The 23,563-nt window shown below is 39.1% G+C and overlaps 1 protein-coding gene across 6 annotated transcripts in view; it reads left to right on the forward strand.

Annotated features, from left to right (window-relative positions):
- LOC123985532 (F-BAR and double SH3 domains protein 2-like) overlaps positions 1-23,563 on the forward strand; it is an 80,225-nt gene that overhangs the window by 43,129 nt on the left and 13,533 nt on the right. For 3 of the 6 annotated variants that reach the window (XM_046073118.1, XM_046073119.1, XM_046073122.1), the window contains exons 5-15: positions 77-221; positions 358-491; positions 2,758-2,812; positions 3,037-3,165; positions 8,009-8,131; positions 8,674-8,769; positions 9,906-9,980; positions 14,900-15,016; positions 15,156-15,260; positions 21,084-21,173; positions 21,405-21,467. In XM_046073118.1, the coding sequence (XP_045929074.1) occupies positions 77-221; positions 358-491; positions 2,758-2,812; positions 3,037-3,165; positions 8,009-8,131; positions 8,674-8,769; positions 9,906-9,980; positions 14,900-15,016; positions 15,156-15,260; positions 21,084-21,173; positions 21,405-21,467 (1,132 nt within the window). The remainder of the gene's footprint in view (positions 1-76; positions 222-357; positions 492-2,757; positions 2,813-3,036; positions 3,166-8,008; positions 8,132-8,673; positions 8,770-9,905; positions 9,981-14,899; positions 15,017-15,155; positions 15,261-21,083; positions 21,174-21,404; positions 21,468-23,563) is intronic. The other 3 variants (XM_046073120.1, XM_046073124.1, XM_046073123.1) reach the window with 3 other exon arrangements.

Raw genomic sequence — 23,563 nt, forward strand, 5'->3', positions numbered from 1 at the left:
AACAAATTGCCCTTGGGAGTGCAAGTTATAGAACAGCAACCATCCAGCATATATGTGCTTTTTGCTCTCCAATTAGGAATGTGTATGCAGTGTGGAGGTCCTACTTAGAAGGCACAGTGCAGGTGAGCCAGTCCAGACTCAACGTGTGTGACAACTACAAAAGTCAAGTATCCGAGCCCGCTAAGACTGTTAGACTCTACAAGGAGCAGCAGCTCAAAAAGGTGAGTGAATGTGTGGACCGTAAGGAGTTAGTCATGGTTTTCTTCATCCCTCTCTACAACGTCCCTCCACGCACTCACGTTGATTCAACGTAACTCATGTCATGCTCTCACAAATTGCCTGTTTTCCCTTTTGCAGACCATAGATCAGTTGAGTGGCATTCAAGCAGAGCTGCAGGAGTCGGTGAAAGAGTTGGCCAAAGCCAAGAAAAAATACTATGACTGTGAGCAGGTTGCCCACGCTGTACGGGAGAAGGCGGACATAGAGGCCAAGTGAGTTCACCGCGGGCGGGACTGTGCACGTCTGTGTATGTTGGTAGGGATGTATGTAAAAATACTGTGAACAGATGGTCTCCATTGTCAGAAAGAATACCATCAAGAGAACAACGTTGTATTTATGTGTGTGTGTGAGAGAGAGAAACATCATCATTAAGGCTGGAAGAAGCAACCAATTACATATGTATAGATGTGTTTATGAGGTGGAGTCAGACCAAGAAAATACAGATGAAAAGGGCCCTGAAGAGCATAAGTACAGAATCTTAGTTTGGCAACACTTTTCTTGGTGTGAATCCGAGCAATAAACTAGACCTGAATCATGTCTTTACACATTTTTTTTTTCTTTTAAAGGACAGATAAAAACTCTATTTGATCTGATCTGAAAATGTTTTCTGCAGCTTTCTACATAGGTTGAAATATATTGTCATTTACTTTTCGGTGAGTTTAATCGCCTGCTCGCTTAATAGTCCACTGAGTAGTAAAGAACTTGAGTTTCTACTATAAGATTTAAACATGCTGAAGCAGTACCACAATTAGTACCAAGGTTTGATCAAGTGCTGATGAGTGTTGCCCCCCCCCCCAGTCCCAAGTGCTGATGAGTGTTGTCCCCCCCCAGACCTAGGTAGCAAATATCTATGGTGACATTTTCACTTCATTGAATTCTCGGCTGCGGTTAGGGCCCACATCGATTGGCCATTCAACTCTTTTCTGTTCTCTATCACTCACTTGAAAGACAGAGCCACAGAAATTACTGTATTGCTGCTGTGCCGTTATGTGAGTGTGTGTGTGTGTGTGTGTGTGTGTGTGTGTGTGTGTCTGTGTGTTTAAGTAGAGAAAAATGTAGAGACATTAGTCATTGTAGGCCACAAGGAACACACATCAAGAAATTGGTGTCGCGTAGACACAACACACACTTTATACTTTAACACCAGAAAGCAGGACAACATTGATAGAAACATGCCACATATACTCAAACTCGACACACTCGTGATGCATTTTGCATCTGTATGTGTGACAGTTAATGGACTACATACGTCCTGTTTTTATGCACATAAGCACAGTAACACAAAAAGAGCAGACCACCCATACACACAGGCTCAATCCATCATTTTATCAGGCAGGTCTTTCGGATGTCACCATCGATATAAATCACGATGGCTGGATCAGGCTGAGATTTATTGCTGTGACGCTCCAGCCTGTTCAGGGTCAAAATAAGATGCCTGCTCTGAATCAGGTTAGAGATCAGAGTTATGATTTTGTAGAAACTGCTGGATCTTTTTCTCCTTTCGACCATACCTTGTTGTTTATATGTGTTTAATTATCTCTCTGCAAGGTGTGAGTGAGGTGAGTGTGTGTGTGTGTGTGTGTGTGTGTGTGTGTGTATCTGTCTAAACCTATGTTATTGACTCAGCCTGTCGTAAATCTTAGACTTTGGTCTTTTCAGCATTATTCACCATTTTACAGTGTGCGTTATGATATAGCGAAAGGGATTTCTTGCAATCTGCTTAGTTAAAAACAAGGCTTACCTAGCTTTGTCGTGGCTCAAAAACTGTTTTCCGTAAAAAAAGTAAAAAAATTTGGTCTCATCTTGAACCGCAGCATCTGCAGCTTAATTCTATACCTGATATGTTACCATCCATTAAAGTTAGACACAACACGAGATGAATATATCCTAGTTTTTGTTATTTTTTCCACTATCTTGACTAAAACCCTTCTTTGTTTGGGAGGGGAGAGGGAGGATTTTTTATATGGTGTCTTCTAAATAAATAAGAAAATCTTATAATTAAATAACAATGTTTAAATTCAGAAGTTTGAACTTATTGTTCTATTTATTGTTTCATTAGGTTTATACAGTTAGGTGAAGCCAGGAGGCTCAGTTACAATACCATTACACAATTCTCTGCATGAGAGTATATTATACAAAGATTAAATAAAAATGTTGCATACATCTATCTTGTACTGTACAAAAAGCTTTCTCCCCCTCATTCTACTACTCTCAAGCTGTACACATTGCCTGCCCTGCACTCTTTCTCCACCCACATGCCCCCAGACACAGCTAGCAGAGCTCTGCACTCTCCTCAGTGCACTGTTCTAGTTAAATGTAATGTGAATGTCAGTAGTCAAAAATTTGAAAATTTTTATTAGATTTTTTTTGTGAGCAAGCATAGATCATTTTATATTAATTTTGTTGATTAAAAAATATAGATATTGATGCATTATTCATCAAGACTAACTTCTCTGCTTGCTCTGTTTTGTTTTTCAGGTCTAAACTGGGTCTTTTTCAGTCAAGAATTAGTTTACAGAAAGCAAGTGTAAAGGTAAGAGGGCGCACTCACAACAAGACACAACCTGGTCACTCCCTCTTTAAGGCGTGGCTTTCAAGCGAAGTCTTTTAAGCCACAAGACAAAAACAAAGGTGGTTGTGTTGCTCTAATGAGCCCAGAACCTAAAAAGAGACTTGTGTACTCCACTTAAAGCATAAAGCTCCAGTCTGTAACTATAATGCAGTATTGCAATGTTGTCTGTCTCACTTTCATTTCAGTTGAAAGCCAAGAGAAATGACTGTAACTCCAAGGCGACACAGGCCAGGAATGACTACTTGCTAACACTAGCTGCTGCCAACGCTCACCATGACCGGTACTACCATACAGATCTACTGCACTGCATACAGGTATTTACATGAGGATGAATATAAAGAATTGAAAGATGTGTGTTGTGAGAGAGTATCCCCATACTTCCCGTGAATGTGGAATTTGTATGAAGTAGAATCCAGGCAGCTGAAATTTTAATTCGTAATGCTCTAACAGCATTTTCTTTTGCTACAAGTACTGACTTGAGATGCTTCACACACAGATTTCACCCTGACGTATTTTATAGGAATGAGGACGCATTTCCTCGTTAGAAAATTCAAAAGTGGGGAGCTACTTTGAAGCCCAATTTGGGATAAAAATGTTTTCCTTTTATGAGTGCACAAAGTCAGAGTCACTTTCAGCATCACTGAAGTAGTTGGAGGGGAAATACCGTACATGAAAAAGTGATGATTTCACAGTTTTGCGTCTTCAAAGAGAGTCATAAAGTTGTCTGGATTTATGATTTGAAAGGGGCTTATGTGAAGAAAAAAACCTGCCAAATGAGCCACCCTGAGGTCTACGCTTACCAAATGATTGGTAGGCATGAAATTTTCACATTTTTCACAATGTTGAATGAACTGTGCCAAGGCAAGAGGAATTATCAGAAAGCTTTGACGTAGTTTTTCATTTTAAACTTACTTTTGTTGATAGAATACGAAAGATCTTCAAGTACGTATGCAAATAAGTTTGCTGCATCTTTTTCTGTGTGCCCACATCACATCTGGCCCCTTCATATGACATGCAGCTGTGCATGGGTTTGTTTGTGGTTAATATGAATGCGGGATGTCGGTCTCATGATTTTATTAATGTGCTCAGTTTTGAGTCATAAACCCCGTCACTGTAAGTAATCACGTTAAAGCAAGTTCTGCAGCTTAAAGCATTCAGTTGTGACACAGAAGCCAATTTGCTGTCACCCCTCACACTTCTTTCATCAGCGGTAGCAAGCTGCTGTTTGTGTGTGTAGAAACGTCCATCCATCTGGTGCCACATGACCTCTTTGACACAAGCACAGAATCAAATCACAGGAAGGAATTAGACTAAAATATCAACACGTCGCTGTGGAACGAAATCCAGGTCTGTCCATTCTGATTTTGACTTTAATTGAACACAGATAATCCACCAGTACTGTAACGATGATACTTGGAGTACCACCTCAATCTGGTTAATGATGTTTTTACTAGTGTGCTTACAAACACACACGCAGGCGTGACAGGCAGACACACACACACACACACACACACACACACACACAGGGAGACATACACATTAGAATAGCGGGTGAGTTTGCACCTGTAATGTTGCTGATATCTAAACCACTTAGTTTCATATATTCAGAATATATGAATTAAAACTGAAAGTAAAGCACATTAATGTTTCAGCCTGCTTCTCTCTGTCTCTTTTTGCTTTCAGTTTGTTTCTTTGCCTTTTCCCCCTTTGTGTAAATTACCTCTCTGACTTCAGATGCTCTTCCCTTTCTCCATGTTTCTGTTTCTCCTTCTCCCTCACGCTCACATACTCTGCCTCAGGCGTGTATGAGCATCTATACTATGAGGCCATTCTGAATAATAGATCCTTGGTGCCTTGCGACAGAAGGACAGGACTGCAGGGAAATATGCACATACACAAATACATGAACGCAAACACACATAGAGAATGAGGGACATCGCTAGAGGGAAGCAATCTGCTTGTCCTCTCTCTCCTCTGCGGTTTTATTTGTGGTGTTTACAGGTCTACACCTGAAAGTCACTGATAACAAGGGAGCCAAAAATCTGCATCACAAGAAAGTACCGGTTCTTTTCACAGTTTGAGGGTTTTTTTTGCTGCGCAGACAGTCCAGAAAGCAGCATTAATGGCAGACATAACAATGGCAGCCTACAGTATATGCATAACCAAACAGCACAATACAACCCATAAAACATTTTAGTAATTGTAGCAACGCTGTAAAACAACAGAACTATGATCTTTTGGGCTTCTCCATTCATCGTAATTTTATGGCATTTTACATAGTTCTTATATTTCTCCTATAAAATCCATTGTGCTCTTAGTGCATTGCATTGCTGTGAACATAAATCATTGGTTATGGCCATGGAAGGGCATTCTGGGAAAGGGAGAATACTTCTCAATGCCATTACTCAGATGTTTTAAGGATAGCTATCTAAATGGCAGTGAAAGTTCATCAGCTCTCCTTCGCTAGATCAAGACATTTCTGTCTTTAATGTTAAACCACAGAGAAGAAGATAATGAACGGAATGTGAAAAGATACAATACAATATAAGACTTTTCTAGAGGTGGATGGGAGGAGGATTGTGACTGAAAGCTCTGAACTTCACTTCATAAATACTGACTACACTGGCTGGGGCAGCAGGAATAACATCTACAGTGTTATACATACACATGTTACACTGAGAGCTACTGTCCTTGTCAATGCGACAGTTGTAGTGAAAGGGCAGTGGAAGAACAGACTGCTCCACATCTCCCTCTGCTGGTGGCAGACGATGCTCTCATAACTGTCCATCTTTTAAGTCCTCTGCTAGACACACACGCACACACACACACACTCACACACATATACCTCTGCTGCCCTGTCTGGCCCACTGTTCTGTACTTATTGTTCAGACCGATGCAGTCATTCAACCCAAACACATGCACACTGACCAATGATATGGGAACGGGGCTTTTTCTGGAAGCTGACTCACTCCATTTTAACACTACCGTAAATGGATGAAAGAAGGAGGGGAGGAAGGGAAGAAGGCGGAGGAGGAAATGAGTAGAATGATGAAGGAACATTTAGAGAGAAGTCAACCAACAACCCACCCTTAGTGACATAATTTCCTTGTCATATCCCATTGTTTTTGTGTGTGTATTTTTGTGCATATTTTAAAAAAAATCATGACGCAACTCTGATTATGTGTCTGTTTCTGTCAGTGTAGGTGTTAAGGGGAGGTTGTAAACTTGGCCTAAAACATCTCCTGGCCAGCACCGAGTGAGTGCAGGTTTCTGAAAGTGTGAGCTTTTATAAAGTACTTTGGCTAGAGGAGAGTATGAGTGTCTGAGTATTTGAGAGAGTGTGTGTGTGTGTGTGTGTGTCTGCGGTGTCTGTGTTTTGTTGAATTGGAATCTGAACCCCTTCACCTTCCCCTGCAGCTGTTAGAGTGCTATCCAAAGAACACTTCTCACACGGACACATACACACGCACGTCTCCCATACACTCATTTTCCTGTCTGTCTTTTTCTCTCGCTCTTTTATACCTTTTTCAAATGCCCACTGTCCCTCTCTTACCTTCTCTTCTCCTCCTCTCCATTAGCTTCTCCCTCTCTGTCTGATCTGTCTGTTTGGCAGCGTGGCCTACAGCTTGGCAGCACTACCTCAGCTCCCCATAGAAAGGCTGTTCATTTGGTCTGCGTACTTCATTAAAATGTATTTATATCGGTGCAACACAACCTGTAATGATAAGGGCTGTCAAATGAAAACATCTGCTTGATATCTGTCCTTCTTTTGACTTCCTGCCACCTTGCTCTTGCCTCTCAATGTTTGTTTTAATCTTTTTCACTAATCTATTTCTTTCTCTTTCTTTCTAGGTTTAGTTTATTTCAATATTACATATTTCATATATGTGTTCTGCAGCATAAGGCAATATAACATAAACCACATTAAACTAGATTTTTTTTGCAGTGATACCTGGCCAGAGGTGTGTGTGTGTGTGTGTGTGTGTGTGTGTGTGTGTGTGTGTGTGTGTGTTTTAAGTTTTAACACTTGGACTGGAACACAAACTGTATGGACCAATACAAATGATAACAGGGCAAATTGTCCCACACTAACAAGTGCTACACAACTAATGGGAGAGTGAGGGAGCTCAATCAATCACACGCCTAAACAGTCCAGAGAGGAGTTCTAAACGGACAGTGAAAACACCTGTAGGGGTGAACTATGGGTCTTTTAATCACACTTTTATCATATTGTGACCTGAGGTCAGATTCAAGTCTGCCTTGTCTACTATCTGACAATTACAGTTTAATTGTATTTTGATTGTCGATATTGTGTGAGATTGGCAATTTTCCAAGTGAAACATGAATACTACAACAGTACTGCTTGTTTTCACTGGAACTCAAATGCATTACCACGTAATATGGTCTTTGTGTATATTAAGACTATGTAAACATTAGGGGTGTGCCACGAGATCTCATGATATTATAATGTGATGATAATTCTCATCAAGGCGAAAAGCTGTCTCACAATATCAGCATGACACAGTGTGCGTGTGAAATTAGCTTAGAAGATGCCCCCGCCACTTTTTAATCGTTTGTGTAGCAGCATTTTGAGTACCCGGTGGAAACAGTAAACGGCAAGAACAATTTGTGAGCAACATTTCAAAATGCACCTGCATTGTTTTGCATTTTGTGACTTTCAGCGGAATAAAATCGTCTTGTCTCATGAACAAAGTGTATCGTCACCCCCCTAGTAAACATACATTTAAATAAGGAGTTGCTCACCAATGCTTTTAGGAGAAACAGCGTCTACAACGCGCCTACAACAAAGTTAAACAAACTAGTGCTGTAAAAACAACAGGGACAGGAAGGGCTCAAGCATTGTTGTGGTCAGTCTCCAAGTCACAAACTAGTTGTGGTATAACGATTGCTGGAAGTGTGAAGGCGAAACTCTAGTGGAGCATCACATCCGAATGAATGTGGAAGAAAAACTATTGTTAAAGCTTTTGTAGTGACTGGCTTTATTCACCTCACTCTTTGACCCGCTTTCCCTCCCTTGTCTCTTTCTTGGTTTCTCCTCCTGATTCCCGTGTGCTCTGGACTTGATGATTGAATTACACTGAATTAATCCATTCTTCACTGAAACCCTGGGTGTTTCTCTCTCTCTCTGTCCTCTAGGCCCTGGATGGCAGGATCTACGAGCATGTGAAAGACTACCTGGTAGCACTGTGTCGCACCGAGCTAGAGGCCTCCCAAGCCACACACAACACCTTCCAGTTCCTGTTGGATAAATCAACCAGGGTGAGTCAAATGTGGTGAGAGACAAAGACCTTCTGTAGTCATTTAGAAGATAGTATTTGTAAAAAATAGTCTTTTCTGGTTTAAAAATGGGAACTGTGGGGAACATCCATCAATCTTTTTGACGTCCTAGCACGATCAAGGTGCTTATTTTGCAAAAACTTTGTATTTCTTGGGACACCTTGACATTTGGAGTTCATTATTAGTCAAAATTTTTTCATACATTACATGGTAGTGGAATTGTGCCTAGCATTGGAGTTTGGAAGCATTATTCAAATACAACATTTTAATAAAAACATTTTCACACTGTGAAATGCAGAAATGCTAACAAGGCATTTCTAAGGACTATGTATGAATATGAATTACTCACCCACTGCAGGCTTTAAATGTGGCTGTAAAACATTTGTAGTTTGCTCCTTCGCAGGGAATGGAGGCTGCAGTCAGGGTGGATCAACTGACGTTAGCAGTGGATTCCAATATTGACAAGTTTTCACCGCGGGAAACTTGCGTGCCCTGGATTAACTATCCTTCTGTCTTTCTCGCAGATAATACAAGAGTTCAACCAGCAGTTGTTCATGCAGGAGAACCCTGTGTTTCACAAAGCACACGACTTCCAGTTCCAGCCCAGCGAATGTGACACGGTGAGAGAGACACACATTTGCACACACTTCCACTGTATTCATGTCCATATACATGCAGCTGTTGTTTTATTGTTTGTATATGAACCTGTTCACACAGGGGACAGTCACTGTATCTCTCCCCTCCTGTCTTTTTCAAACAAGACACACACACACACACAAACACACACACAGCTAGTAATCAGCCTCTTGTGTTGCTAAATACCTCCACTGTTGAATTTTACATCTGCAGCTGAAGTCCTTAGTTCATCTCAATCAGTTAAATCACTGAAAGAGAATTCATGCACTTTTATTCTTTTTTTATTTGAAAATCCCATTAATACATCTGGGGCTGAGAGGCTTGCCAAGCTGGAAATCAGAGAGCCAACGCTCTGATCATTATTATTCTCTAGAGAGAGCTTTGGCTCTTTTGTTTCCAGCCTTTGGAGATTTCTTTATGTTAGTAATTCAGGATGGAGTTGTCCAGTTAACTAGTGTCTGGTGACAGCATGATAGCAGCATGGATCTATTCTGTGTTCTAATATTAATCATTTCAGTGCCAAAATGTTATGTGTCCACTGGGAACTTTTCTTTGTAGTCCCATTCATCATTTATATTAAGTGGAACTTTCTTCTTTTTTTTTTTTTGCAAATCAAGTTGCTGAATGTTAAAAATATTTCAAATTGCCGTAAATTGATCAGGGCCTGTGTGATCGTAATGCAGCAGTGGGAATCATGCTGTCTCACCCCTCTCGAGGACTTGTTAAGTATTACTGGCTAAAAAAGAAATGTCTCCCAGTGGACATTGGTCCTGATTCCTCTATAGCAATCTGTATCTCTTGTGTCTGAGTCATTTTGTGCGCTCTTGTTTCTCAGCCTCTTTCTTTCTATCACTCTCTCTTTCTCACTGTGTTCTGCCAAATGTCCCTCTCTTTCCCTCTTTTTTTAAACTGGTGCTCTAACATTTCTCTTAACAACAAAGTGTTATTCCTTCTCTGTCTTCCTAATCCTGTTCAACCTTTGCTAACACTTTTCCCTAAACTTTTTTCCCATTAACCCCCTCCCCTCCTTGTATTTGTATGTCTGTGTGCTTGCACTGCTGCTCTTGGGTGTGTGGATGGGATGCACGGGTGCTTGCCTGTGTGTATGTGTGTGTGCCAGACTCTGAGCTCGGTGCAGCAGTTGGTGGACATTGAGCCGTCGCCCGTCAGTGCCATGAGAATGACCCTGGCACAGGTAGTCTTAACTGTTGTTAGCATTCCCATCTTCATTCCTGACACAAACCATGAATCATCTACGTCATTAATTTATCTATATGTCCGCGTGACATTGACTTGAACTGTATTAAACATTTACAGCTCATTCATTGCTTAACAAAGCCTTGGTAAATCTTTTAATACTCAACTCTTAACACCTGGTGCTTTGATTGACATATTGCATGATACTGTTAATATATGAATCACTATGTATGCAGACGACAGAACAACTTAACTCTCTAACTTGGAATTTCACTTTTGCTTATGCTCTACAAAAGTGACTGCTATTTGTGTGGAAGCCAAACTGCTCTACATCTAGTATGCTTCATGATCATTCTGCTGTATGCTCAGAATCACATTGTAAAATTATGACTCTGACTCATTAAAGGGCTACTGTATCTGCCTGCAGTCGTGACACCATGGTTATTTTACATAACCATTTCCTTTCGAAAGGGGCCCTACATCCTGATTGACTGCAGATAGTCATAATACATTAGGTCAACTAGAATAACCTTCACACCCCATCTATCCTTCCTGGCATGCAGCGTGGGCCCATCCCTCTTACTAAACAGAAAGTGGAGTGGTCATAATAACATGTCTAGCTAGCTTCAACACAAAGACTTTCTACACAGGAGCTTGTGCATGTAAAATAGAAGAAGGGTTCACATTAAACAACTTTTTTCATCTTGGCAAATGGTGGTCAGGTCCAAAACCACAGAAATAATGTGTGCATGTTTTCCTCTTTTACTTAATTAGTGTAAAAGTTATTGCAAAGGAACTTTAGTTATCAGAGTCCCCAAGTCCGTTTGTCATAGTAAAGACCATAGTAATAGACCACACAGGGGTGGCTACAGTTACAGCTATGACATTATGTTGTTGTTGATGTAAAAAAATAAGAATAAACCTGACAAATAGATGTGATGCTCTGAAAGCCGTTCCATTATTGGAAATATAAGCTAGTAAAACTTCAAAGTCTCTCAGAGGAATTAGTGTTTCAAGCTAGTACCGGCAACCAGTCTTCCCAAGTCCTGAGTTGTTAATGAGGAACTTTTAAAGCCAACCCATCCTGTGATCTGATGTCAAGTAAGCGATTGCTATAGATGTCTTTCCGAGCGACGTCACCAGTAAGATGCACTCGCACACATATGGGGTAAAAAAATAGTTTAGCAGTTATCACTGCTAATAGCTGCCGTTTCTCTCCGCCGCTTCTCTTTCTGGAGTCTGTGTCATCATGTGTTCGCCAGAGCTGAAAGACACCTAGCAAAGGTGGCATGTGGTAACAGACGTTTTGGAAAAATGCAAGGATGAGTGTCACATATTACACATACGATTACATACGATGTGACCTCTAAAGTGTGATTTTACTGATTTCCAGGAAGTTACTTAAGTTATATATACTGAAACTGGCCATAAATAGGGTTGACATTGTAGCAGTTACCTTCCTGCTCTCCCTGCTGCGCGCACATCCTCGATTGCTCGTAAATAGGAACCTGTCTATTAGGGGGTGATAAATCTAATATTACTATAAGAGCTCTTATCCTGTGTTGTCTAGTTGCTCCATGATAATGAAACAAGAGAGCCACATATATGGATTACTAAATACCACTGTTATGTTCACAGCACTGTAATGCTGTGATACTGTCATGTGTTGGTGAGCAATGCAATCCCAGCACCAGATGACTCAGTAGATGCTGTAACCCTGTTGCATCATCTTTTGAGATATCGCTATGCCTGTCATCACCCTCCTGTAGATAATAGAGTTAAATGTTTGGTGTGCACCTTTGTAGTGTGTTATGTGTTCAAAATATGGCCATTGCAGGTGCTTTGTTTTGTTTTTATTTTTGTTGTTTGTACGTGTATATTTTCTCCTGCCTTCTGCCTTTTCTCACCCATACCAAACCACCACACCAAAATCAAGCTATATGTTTAATGTGAGGTGTTAGTATTGTGTATGTTTATATATTATAAAGAAAGGAAGGAAGGAAGAAAGTTTATTATTATGTGTCTGCATCTGCAAGGAGCACCCTATGAAACAGAAAATGTTTAATATGTTAAATAATACTAAAACTAAGACTAAATTTGATTAAGTATGCTGGTTTACAAGCGGCTCTTTGCCTGTACAACTATTTTCTCTAGCTGTTTATTAGGAAAACAACATATGTTTCTTTTTGCTATTAATAGGTATAGTAAGTGTAATCATAGCAAAGCATTTGCCACAGTCAGAGGGCACTGCTGTCTATTTTGCTGCAGGATGTGCAGACACCCTGGAGACTCCCACTGCTTTAAAAAAAAAACCATTAAAGCAGCTTACATAGAAATACTGCTACCTTACATTAAGTGTGATACAGCTGATGTTCAACGTGATGTATTAGATTAGTCAAGACAGCGGTATGTCTCTGCAAGCTGGGACTTGTGTGAAATTATGCAGACCTGCATTAGAACAGATAGTAGTAGCTTGTTATTGTGGCAAACTTGTTTTTATTTATTCATTACAGTAATATGATAGAAAAGACCTACAACAAGTGCTTAGACTGTGGCACAGAGTGACATAGACCAAGAGTCCTCAGCTGGCATCGAACTACATATATTGCGATTACGTGATACACGTCTTCAACGAATGAAAATACACTTTTAAAACACACACTTTCCTACCAGCATATTCCGTTTTTCCCATTTGCGCAGACAGCTACACTTTGACACCTCTTCATCCCTGTGGTTTCATAATAACACAGTTGTTCTATCCAGTACTCTAAATGACTGTTATTATGACAGTGGAGGTTGTTATTGAAGTACAGTATGATCACACCAGACATTTTTAGTTCACTGTGCTGTACTTTACATTTCCCTTAGCTGGCAGACTTACTAATTTACAGTAGCTGCCGAGTGTTTATAATTGTGCTCTGATAAATGAATACTTAGTATTGGCACATTTAGAATGCAATCTGATTAATATAGGACTTTTTTAGTGGCTACCAGCATGCTTTAGGAGTAAACATAAAGCTGATGTAGAGAATGAGTATTTGAAACAAACAGCATCACAGAACGTCAGTGAAAGGTCACATGTAAGGAGAAGATTCAAAGTATTTTACATGGCAGTATTCACATTTTCCCTGCAACCACCTGAAGGCCACCTGAAAGAAACTCTTATTTACTCAGATTATTCTTTTAACATTATACCAATAACTTTAGCAGACTATCAAGTCACAAATCTCTCCACGGCACGTCAGCCACTGTTCAAATGTAGTTTTCTGCCTCCCTGCCTTACTGTAACGTCCTGCCATACTTCCTAGCCGGAATGTAATTAAGCTGTAAATCTCCCATGTAATGCTCTTCGTTTCGCACCTATACTTACCCAGATTTATGCCCTCTTGTTACTGAAGCAGCACATAATTAACCGATATGATGTGCATGGAAACTTGCAATTAAAATAGCTTGTACTTTTATTATCAGATTATGGGAGCCCCAGCCTCTCAGGTCTTTGAACACACATCACTTACACTGAGAATATGAATATCCTGAGCATCAGTTAGTTTTCTAGTGGAAGTGGCCATTTTTTTCTGCCTATAGTCAGAATAGACCTTACGTTGTTGCAATTTTTCAAAACATTTTGGCCACTGATACACACAAAATTTGTATAAACGTTAGGCACACTTATTTCTGCAAAACAGAGCTTCTGCATTCATTTAAACAATGAATCAAATGGGACAACACATTTACAGGTTTACACAAAGAACTAAAAGGTCCTTTTTGTTTCCCTAACACTGTATGGATGATATTTATGGTAGACAGCAATGAAAAGATCAAATCGGAGTCACTTTTGTGAACAAGAAAAAATACATCATAAAATTGAGTATTTGAGAAATTAGATTTTAAAACAAAGGCATAAAGCAGCAAATGTACAGAATACTTTTGTTTAAGGATATATATATATGTGTGTGCCATATAAATATTGTAAATTAGAAGGATAGAAAGGACATCTTTCCAAATTTATCAAGCAGGTTTTTTTTCACGTAGAACAGCTAACCATATCATTTTGATTAGTGGCATGGAAATGAGACTGAATTAAAGAGCCACTTTTGGATAATCAACACATCAACAGATCTTTCTTGTTCCTTTAAAACCCTCAAAAAAATAAACTAGACTAAAGAATTTAGAATTTATTTAGAATTGGATCATTAAAATCTCAGTTAATCAGCACTATGCGTGTATGGTTTGATCAGAATTGTGCATTTATGAGGGATCCCATTACTGATTGAAAAAATACGTTTCCGGGGCATTTGAGAAATTATTTAAAATAAAATGTATGCTGCTTCTGTCGTTGGTAAGTGGATTAGTGAAAAGGTGTGTAACTTGGAACTTAAAGACACATGTAATACATTAGTCTCTGAAGAGACCATATGGTTATCATTGATGTTGAATTTTTTATTGGAAAGCGATGCAGATTCTTCGACACGCCCACGTATGTGCTTTTGTATGTAAAAAAAAAAGAAAAAAGACACATATAAAAAGGCCTGTTGCCATGCAGCTCCAGCTCTCAGTACTTCAGTACACACAAAAACACACACTCATGCTCTTTCACATGTGGTTTTAATAGCAGTTATTTCATTCCAAGAGGATAACAATAGAGCTTTGCAACACACGCTGTATTCATAATGTGAGAAGGAAACAATCTCTCTTTCACACTTTCTTTAGATTCATTAACAGCTTCTGCATATCACACACCTTGTGCCGTTACCCGCTGACAGTGTACTTATGTGTGCGCTTGTGTATGTATGTGTTTGCCTGCCATGCTGGTGTGTGCGTGTGTGTGTGTGGGGGCTGGGTACATGTGTGTGTCTACCCATGCCTGTCTGGGTTATGTGTGTGTGTGTGTGTGTGTGTGTGTGTGTGTTATCTTAGAGTCGTCAGCTGGAATCAGAGACGGGGACGACAGAGGAGCACAGCCTCAACAAGGAAGCCAGAAAATGGGCGACCAGAGTGGCCAGAGAACACAAGAATATCATACATTACAAGAGAGTAAGGGGGATACACTGACACACTCAGATTTGTCACATGTACCCATTTTAGTATATACCAAATATGTGAATATGAATGAAGTTTATTTTGAAACGCACTATTTCTAATCAAGTTATGTCTTTGTATTTGTTGCTTTCAGTGTCTGGAGGAGTGTGAGGGCCACGGCTTGCCCCCCACAGAACAGGGCAGACTAGATCTGGAGATGAAGATAGAAGACACCAAAGAAAACATACGCAAAGCTGAGGTATGTCGACATTTGTTTTTGATTACAAAGCTATTTAACCCATTGCACTGCTCTGCCTCAAGTATCTGCATTTAAACTCAGCCCTTGTCGGTTTCCTCATGGGTTTCTTCTGTGTTTCTGGGCCATTTTCCTTTCACAGTCCAGAGACATGCAAGATCAGGTGAACTGGAAACTCTAAATTGTGTGTAAATATGGTTGTCTGTCTGTGCGTTAGCTCTGTGATGAGACTGGCGTCCTGTTCTAGGTGAGGCTCCAGCCTCTAATACCATGCACAGGATACGGTGGGAATGTAGAACGAATGGATAGATGTGTCCACGCTTTTGAAATGAAAAAGATGAATGACTCTTCTCCAACAAACCTTCAGTACAAGGGGGAAAGGAGTGAATTTGACTTTTTCAGTTGTGAACAGTAACAAAGTATATTTAACAAGTACAAATTAGAGGTATTTGAGTCTTTTCTTTCCATGCTACTTTCTACTTCTACTCCAATACATCTCAGGGTAATATTATACTTTATTAGATTTAGATACTTTACAACATGTATCTGACAGCTTTAGTTGCTACTTACATTTCATATTAAGATTTTTACACACAAAACATATGAATAGTAAAAAAAAATATATGTTTTGTTATAAATAAACTTCCCAAAAGTTTGTACAAGTACAGCTAGTACGTTCGTTGATCCACAGAAATTTAATTGGCAACTATTTTAATAATCATTTAAGACATTTCTTGTAAAAACACTTCATGGTTCCACCTTCACAAATTTGAAGATTTTCTGCTCTTCCTTTTGATTATTTTAATTTATTTTTACTCATTTTGAGGTTTGGACTGACAAAATAAGCATTGTGAAGGTGTCACTTTGGGTTCTGGGCAAATGTGATGGCATTTCTCACCATTCTAAAAATTTTTATAGCCGATTAACTGAAAAAAATTGTCAACAGATGAATCCATAATGAAAAAAAGTCTTTAATTGCATTGTCATACATAATTGTTCAACCTCAATGAACTACAACAGTAAAATTCTGCTTTTACATGATGATCATAATAGTAACAGTCACAGCGGACATTTTTCTTTCTGCTCTGAGTACTTTTACTTTTAATACTATAAGTATATTCCTGATTATACTTACATACTAAAACATTATACTAAGATATTTACTTAAGAAACATTTTAATGCAGTAATTTTACTTGTAACAGAGTATTTTTATAGTGTGGAATTAGTACTTTTACTTAGGTATGGTAAGGTAAGGTACTTTATTGTCACATAGTGAAATTTGAACTGTAAAAAGAGTAGGATGTAAATACTTCGTCCACTGCAAAAGTTTTTATCTCTAAAATAGTGGGAGTAGACTCACTTCCTGTTGTAACATCAATGCAACATTACCCTAGCAAACAAGCCCTCTGTACCAGTAACAACATAAGCCCTGTCCCATATTTCCTTTACCCTGTATTTGGGCTACGTGACTGGGAGTCGGCAGTCAGTCTGCTCACTTGCACAGCTCATGTAGCAGGGAGCAATTAACAAAGATGGCCCAGGATCGATCAGTACACCTTTCACATCGCAGTAAATGTCAAATCATTCAAGTTATTCGACTATTCTTATCCACAAAGCCCAATAATCCCTGTACAGCTGTACATGATTTTGCTGCATTCTGTTCAGTTGTAGAGGTTTAAACACACTTGTTTGTGTCTGTCTCAACCACAGGTATGATGGCTGTAAAGCTCTAAAACTGATCGATAATATTTTAACTATCAAGCTCTAATACTACGATTTCCATTTTTTTTCTTAGATCACTTGCTATTTTAGCTCTTATTTTGACTCCTCTGCCTCTCCCTCCTCATCTGCCTCTTTCTCTTTCTCATCTTGTGTTCAAGCTCCCTCTCTTTTTCTGTCTGCACCTCTCAGTCTTTCCACTTACAGAGGTATATATCATTAATGTATTGATTCTCGCAGATTCAACCTGTCAGCCACTGAATGAGATCACTGCATCATCCGTCTGTTCCTCAATTTCATTGTCTTTCTTCACTTTAGCTGAGCTCATTCTCTCCCTAGCACTGTATCTATTTGCCTTCATTCCTTTTCTTATCAGGCTTTGCATATATCTGGCACCCTCTGCTGTCAGGTTTGGTCAAATAACATTTCACCTCTATTACCCTGTGTGTGTTCCTATATATATATATATATATATATATATATATATATATATATATATATATATATATATATATACATACATATATATATATATATATATATGTCTAAGGTATTTTTGTAAATAATTGGTTAAGCATATTTTATTTAATTGTACTGCTTTTGTAGATAGGCTGTTATTTCAGTCTACCTTACACTGCAAGAGTATTTTAGCAACATTATCAGTATCTCTTGATCTCACTCTGTACAAAATAATTAGGGAGTCTTTTCAAGTGCAAACATGCAGCCTCCCTACTTTTTTCCTACTCCCCTGTCTCTCTCTCTCTCTTCGTTTCTGTTTCAGTCTCTCTCGCTCACACTGTCTGTCTGCCATTCTTTGGTCTTCAGGGCCAGCATTACCTTGAGTAAGATGATGAATATTTTATGAGCTCATTTGGTAAAAATGGCTTCATCACAGAGCTCCCATCACAGGAGTATAAAGGGAGTGAAAGCTGTAGAAAAGACATCATCCAGGTTTGAGTACAGCATTATCTGGATAGTGATTGCATCATTCTTTCCTTTTACATGAAGTCACACCTTCATCCCATCAAGCTTGTTGCAGTGGCCTTTTTCAACACCTTCTTAGCAAGAAATGAAGCTAGGTCTATATTTAGGATTTTTGTATTTAAAGATATTTTTAAGGCATCTGTACTCAGTGGAGGAATGCCTGGTGTTAGGTTTTGCTGGGTAATTATCCAGGTTTTACGGTGGTATCATCTTTGGATATCATCATCAGCTGAAAACTCATTGGAGTTTGAGAAGCAGCATGTTTGAAACGCGAGCTAAAGAAGGCTGCTGCCAGCGAGTAAGAAGGATTGATAGCTGACCTCGCTACTTGTCCCCACTTAGTGATTTTTACTGATTTGTCTAATTTGCGTTGACGGCCAACTGTGTTTCAAAATCAATGTTTAGAGTCGATGCTGTCTGTGATACAAATGTGATAATTTACTGCATGTCAAGCTGCAGGGGATATTGCGAAAAAGATACCATTTTTTGGGTTTATTCGAGATAGGTTTAATAAACATGATGGATTGAGACTAATGTCGGCAGGTTTCCTCACTTATCCTGCAATTTTCACACTGGATATTTTTGGGGAGACACGATGCAGGGAGCATAAATACCAATGCTTTGAATCATGTACAACTTTCAAGAGCTGGCAGACCTGTTTATTAACTTTGCAAACTGTTTATTCAGGGTTTATGGTGATTTTAAGAATATGTTACAAATCCAGGGAGGCTGCTGCCATCATGCACATAACTAGACACAATGGTAGATCATTGTCAGATTGAGTAGTGTTCATTTCTTTATGGAGGAATTTAATTTCTTGTGATATGGTCACATGACTTTATAAATTAAATAGCACAAAACTAAATGTCACACTAAATGTGTTGCTTTCTTGTCACAGATGAAGGAAAAAGGAATTCTATTCTGCAGGATTCAGTGGTACACACCTGTTCTTCTCACCTCTGAATGGAGTCAGTTAACACTGATAGAAAGAGTAGAGTCATGTATTCTTTACTCTCCACTAATGCTGATTTTATGGCCTCTGCCTGAGTGCTCGATAAAAGACTCTGGATACTGAAACTCTTTCTCTGAAATTACTCCAATAGTTATTACAGTAACAGAATTTACCTGCATGATTAAGTGATCTGTGCTATGATGTGTCGGTGCAAACTTTCATAACATAAAATTAAATGGATTATATATACTGTATTGTATCAAATTTTTATATATATACTGTATTGTATCAAATTTTTATATAAAAACAGTGTGCCTCAGGCTAGCCCTGTGTACTGGAGCTTCAGAGATGAAGATAAATCAAGAGGAAAAATAGACACACATGACATTTTCTCTTTGGAAAAAATATAAATAAAATCTGTGAGCTGTTTTATTCTCACTCTCAGTATATCTCCAATATTTGAAATACAACATGGCATCTGCACTGCATTTCTACAGATATATATATATATATAGAGAGAGATATTATCTTATACAGACATTTCCTACAAAGTATATTCTTTGACAAACCAGTGCATTAAAGCTTTCTACCTAGTGGCAGACGCAAAAAGTGATTGTGCTATCTTTTATATCAAGTTTCTTGCGTGTTTGTGTTTATCGTTCCTCTCTCACAGCATACTTTCAAATGAAGCAGACGTTCCATCAGAAATTCCCCACAGTGATATCAGATAATTATTGGCCTCTTCTCTGCCGTTTTCGTCTTTCTAAGTTGTTCTTAGAGGATGAGAGAGTGAGAACAGTTGAGGCTCCATACTAATGATCTGTTGAAGGCTGTTCTCACGCTGGCTCCACCAGACAATCTAGCCTCATTAACATGAAAATCAAAATCCTTCAGACAGAAGATAGAGACAAGACTGTACTCCCAGACACTTTCCAGCAAGCAAACAAAACTAAAAGGGATTGGAAAATTGATTGAAAGTATTTTCTCACACACAATTTTATCTGCACTGGCATATTAATACCTTTGGGAAATACGTGACATATTTTTCTTCTTCTTAGCCGGATAATGTTGTATAAACATCAGGAAACAAACTTTTACTGTACATATTGGTCGTAATTGTCCAATTTGATCCCACTGTGCCTCTTTATGTTTGACATTGTAAAACCTTGCATACTCTGTCTGACTGCATGTCTCTGTCGGAGGGAGTTATCAGCTATCAATTGGCTCCGTCAGTATTGGTGAGAAAGGAAAGAAGAGGGTAATGAAAGAGGAAATTGATGAAAATGGTGAGAGACAGCAGGAAAAAAAAGAGAAAGGATCCGAGATGAAAGAGAGTTGAGGAGGAGCGACATATTGAATCTAAATCTCAGTGGTTTCCCTACTGGTGATTATAGCATCATCTTATTGTCTCATTAGAAAAGAACACAGCACATGTCCAGTGTTCACAGCTCGTTAAAAGAAAGTACAGAAAGTTGTGATGATTTGCCACTTAGGAGGCTACATTGTGCAGATCCATTTCACATCCTCACTGTGTTACTGTACTGTGCTGCAGGTGAACTAATACAGCTGAAAGGTAAAAAAAGTATACTTTTATAAAGAAAGTATATATTTTCCAGTGAAGTTTGATTTTAAGATGGCTATGAGGTTCAATTTAACTAGTTTAAAAATATTACTGTATGCATGAGAGGTGTATCATAACTGGAGACATTTGGTTATTGTAATGTTTGCTCTCTGCATCAGTTCAAAAACCAATTGTGTATGAGAAATGGCTCCCATTTGGGTGCTTACTGTATATAGTGATGTTTGGTAATATCTAATTATATTGTTATGGACTATTTGTTTTCTTTCAGCAACATGGCTAAGAAATATTTACTCATCTGTCCAGAATAAGGGGCTAGTTTTCTGTTACTGGGAAAGAGGTTACCACTACAGACTACATATAAAGCAAGATGTCTGACACTTTAGCAACATTGAGACCAAACTGAGATTTTTAAAATCCTTATTTTCATAGTTTACTCAGCAGGGTAACTGCAGAGATATGGGCTCACAGTGGGACACAAGTAAAACAAAGTGATGCTCTTTTTAAGACTGATGTATTATATATACAGTGTATATATAATAGATATATGAGATTTTCTTAAAATTTTTAACCCTGTCTCTCTCTCCAAAGACAATAAAGTTAAAAGCTGAGGCTCGGTTGGACCTTCTGCGGCAAGTGGGGGTTGCTGTTGATACCTGGCTGAAGAGCGCCATGAACCAGGTGTGTTTTGTCTGTGAGTGTTGGCAAAAGTGTTTTCCTTTACCGTACATACGTGTGTTTGTAAGCCTGAAGTTAAATGTTTGAGTGCATTCATACATGCAACTGTGTGTGTATTTAAGTCCTTTCATGCATTAGCTCCAGTTTGTGCAGTGCCGTGTGGGTGTGTGAGTGAGTGTGCGTGTTTGCAATATGTGTATAAACCCCCCTCCGCTCTCTCTGTGCATGCTGTAGGTGATGGAGGAGCTGGAGAATGAACGTTGGGCCAGCTACACTTCCCACGATCCCTCACTGTCGGTGAGACACCTCCCCTCACTGTGTGCATTGCTGCTTTCTTGCCAAGCCAGCAGAACTCTCTCTATTTTCACCAAAACAGAAAGCTTATTAATGAAAGTTGAAAACATTGGAGGAATTAATCAACAGAAAAACTATACACATAACATAAACTCTAATGTAATGTGACTACCACTATGCTAAAACATAAATACGTATATTACATGCATGAATTATTTTTGTCAGCAATTTTTAAGTTACAGCAGTTTTTGACTTGGCTTGAAAGTACAAATCTCAAACTTACAAATGAGAAGTAGAAGAGTGTCTTCTCACCACACAACATAAGTCGTAGCTGATTTGTGTTGCATGCGTGGTCGCCCCTTTTTACCGATTTCAAATGAGAATCACCAGACCACTGAATAGTGTCACTGTCAATATCTACTAGTGGTTCATCTGTCTTCCCAACAGTTTGTACTCTTGCGCTACACAAACGCTGCACTCAATTCTGCACGCTCAAAATTGTAATTTTAAACTAAAGCACTGACTCATAATCATAGACTTTTCATTCTTTATGATTTCATTATGAGTTAAAGCCACCCAGCTAGAACAGTTCTCCTGACAAATCACTTCCTGAGTGATGTAAATTGCAAGATAATTGACATCAGCCCTGCTGCCTAATCATCTGTCACACCAGTTATAGCCTCTTAAAACGCCCCACTTCCCCATTGGAATACTGATGTAGTGCTCACACAATTCACAGTTTTTATTTCACTTTTATTTTATTATATTTTATTTCATTCTTACTTTAATGGCTAGACTACAGAGCACAGATCTGAAGCCTGAAGGGACCTATTCTATCACCTAATATTGTTTAGGATTGTGTTTACATACTGTATGCATGTCAGGGGGGAGGAGGTGGCCTCCGGACAGTTCCTTTACCCCCCTTCCCTCATTACTAGTAGTAGATTGTTACTGTATGTACCACATTTGGGGAAGCACAATTACTTCCTTTCTTGGTGAGAGTTAGATGGGAAGATTGATACCACTGTCGTGTCTGTATGCTAAATATGTAGCTAGGACTAGTAGCTGGTTAGTACATTAGCACAAAGACAATGGAGAAAACCTAGCTCTCGACAACTTTTCCCAGATGCGGGGGTTATTTGGGAAAAATATAACTGCTTTTACAGTAAATGTAATAGATACATAGTCTACTCAAAATATGTTACAAAAACTAACCTATCCAAAAGCAGTAACGTGACCTCTGTGTCTGCCCTCAGTCACTTCTCTTCTCTCAGCATTCTCCAACAAGGAAAAGCTACACCCCTGTTATGTCTTGTTTGTCCTTGCCAAGCGCTATCTCTTTTTTTTGACTGTAATCCTCAATGAACGCAGAGTTTCTTTTTTATTTGAAGCATCAGAAACTTTTCTCAGACACTTTTTAGGTTTTTCCACCATACTCCTAGTTGCTGCACCCTACTCCATCTCTGTGGTTGCTCTAGAGCAGTGGCTCCCAACTTTTTTTCCTTGGCGCCCCCCCTACTAGAAAGAAAAGCTGAGTCCCCCCAACAGCTGACAGATGATGTAATTACTTACTAATAGCGAACAAATTGAGTCAAATGACACCTCCATGGCTCTTGGTTGGCCTTCACCAACAGGCTTCTGGTGTTTTGTTTCTTGGTATTGTTTCATACCAAGAAAAGGGGTTTATAAGGTGTAATATTTACAAAATATAGGCCTACAGCTTGCACTAACTTAAGTGTTTTCAACATATACTCTACTTGGGTGGGCCGGACAGGTATAGTTGCATCTGCCAAAGTATATTTGGCAACCCACTTTAGTATTTTGCAGAGAAACGGTGAGGGAGAGGTTATCTGGTATTATGTCAACGGACACGCAGGAAATGTTACATTACGGAGCGACAGTGAATGCACCACTGCAGATGTCACTCACTTCACTTTCAATCCAGATGCGGCGCACTAGAAAACTGAATCACGTGTGAGTTTATTAAACACGGCGACTATAGGAAATGGACTGCTGATGGAGAAAATCAGCATAAACAGGGAGAGAGAGACAGAAAGAGGTGGAGCAAGCCGGCCTGTTTTCCGTTAGAGACCAGAGGT

Source organism: Micropterus dolomieu, linkage group LG17, assembly GCF_021292245.1.
Source record: "Micropterus dolomieu isolate WLL.071019.BEF.003 ecotype Adirondacks linkage group LG17, ASM2129224v1, whole genome shotgun sequence".
Taxonomy (NCBI): domain Eukaryota; kingdom Metazoa; phylum Chordata; class Actinopteri; order Centrarchiformes; family Centrarchidae; genus Micropterus; species Micropterus dolomieu.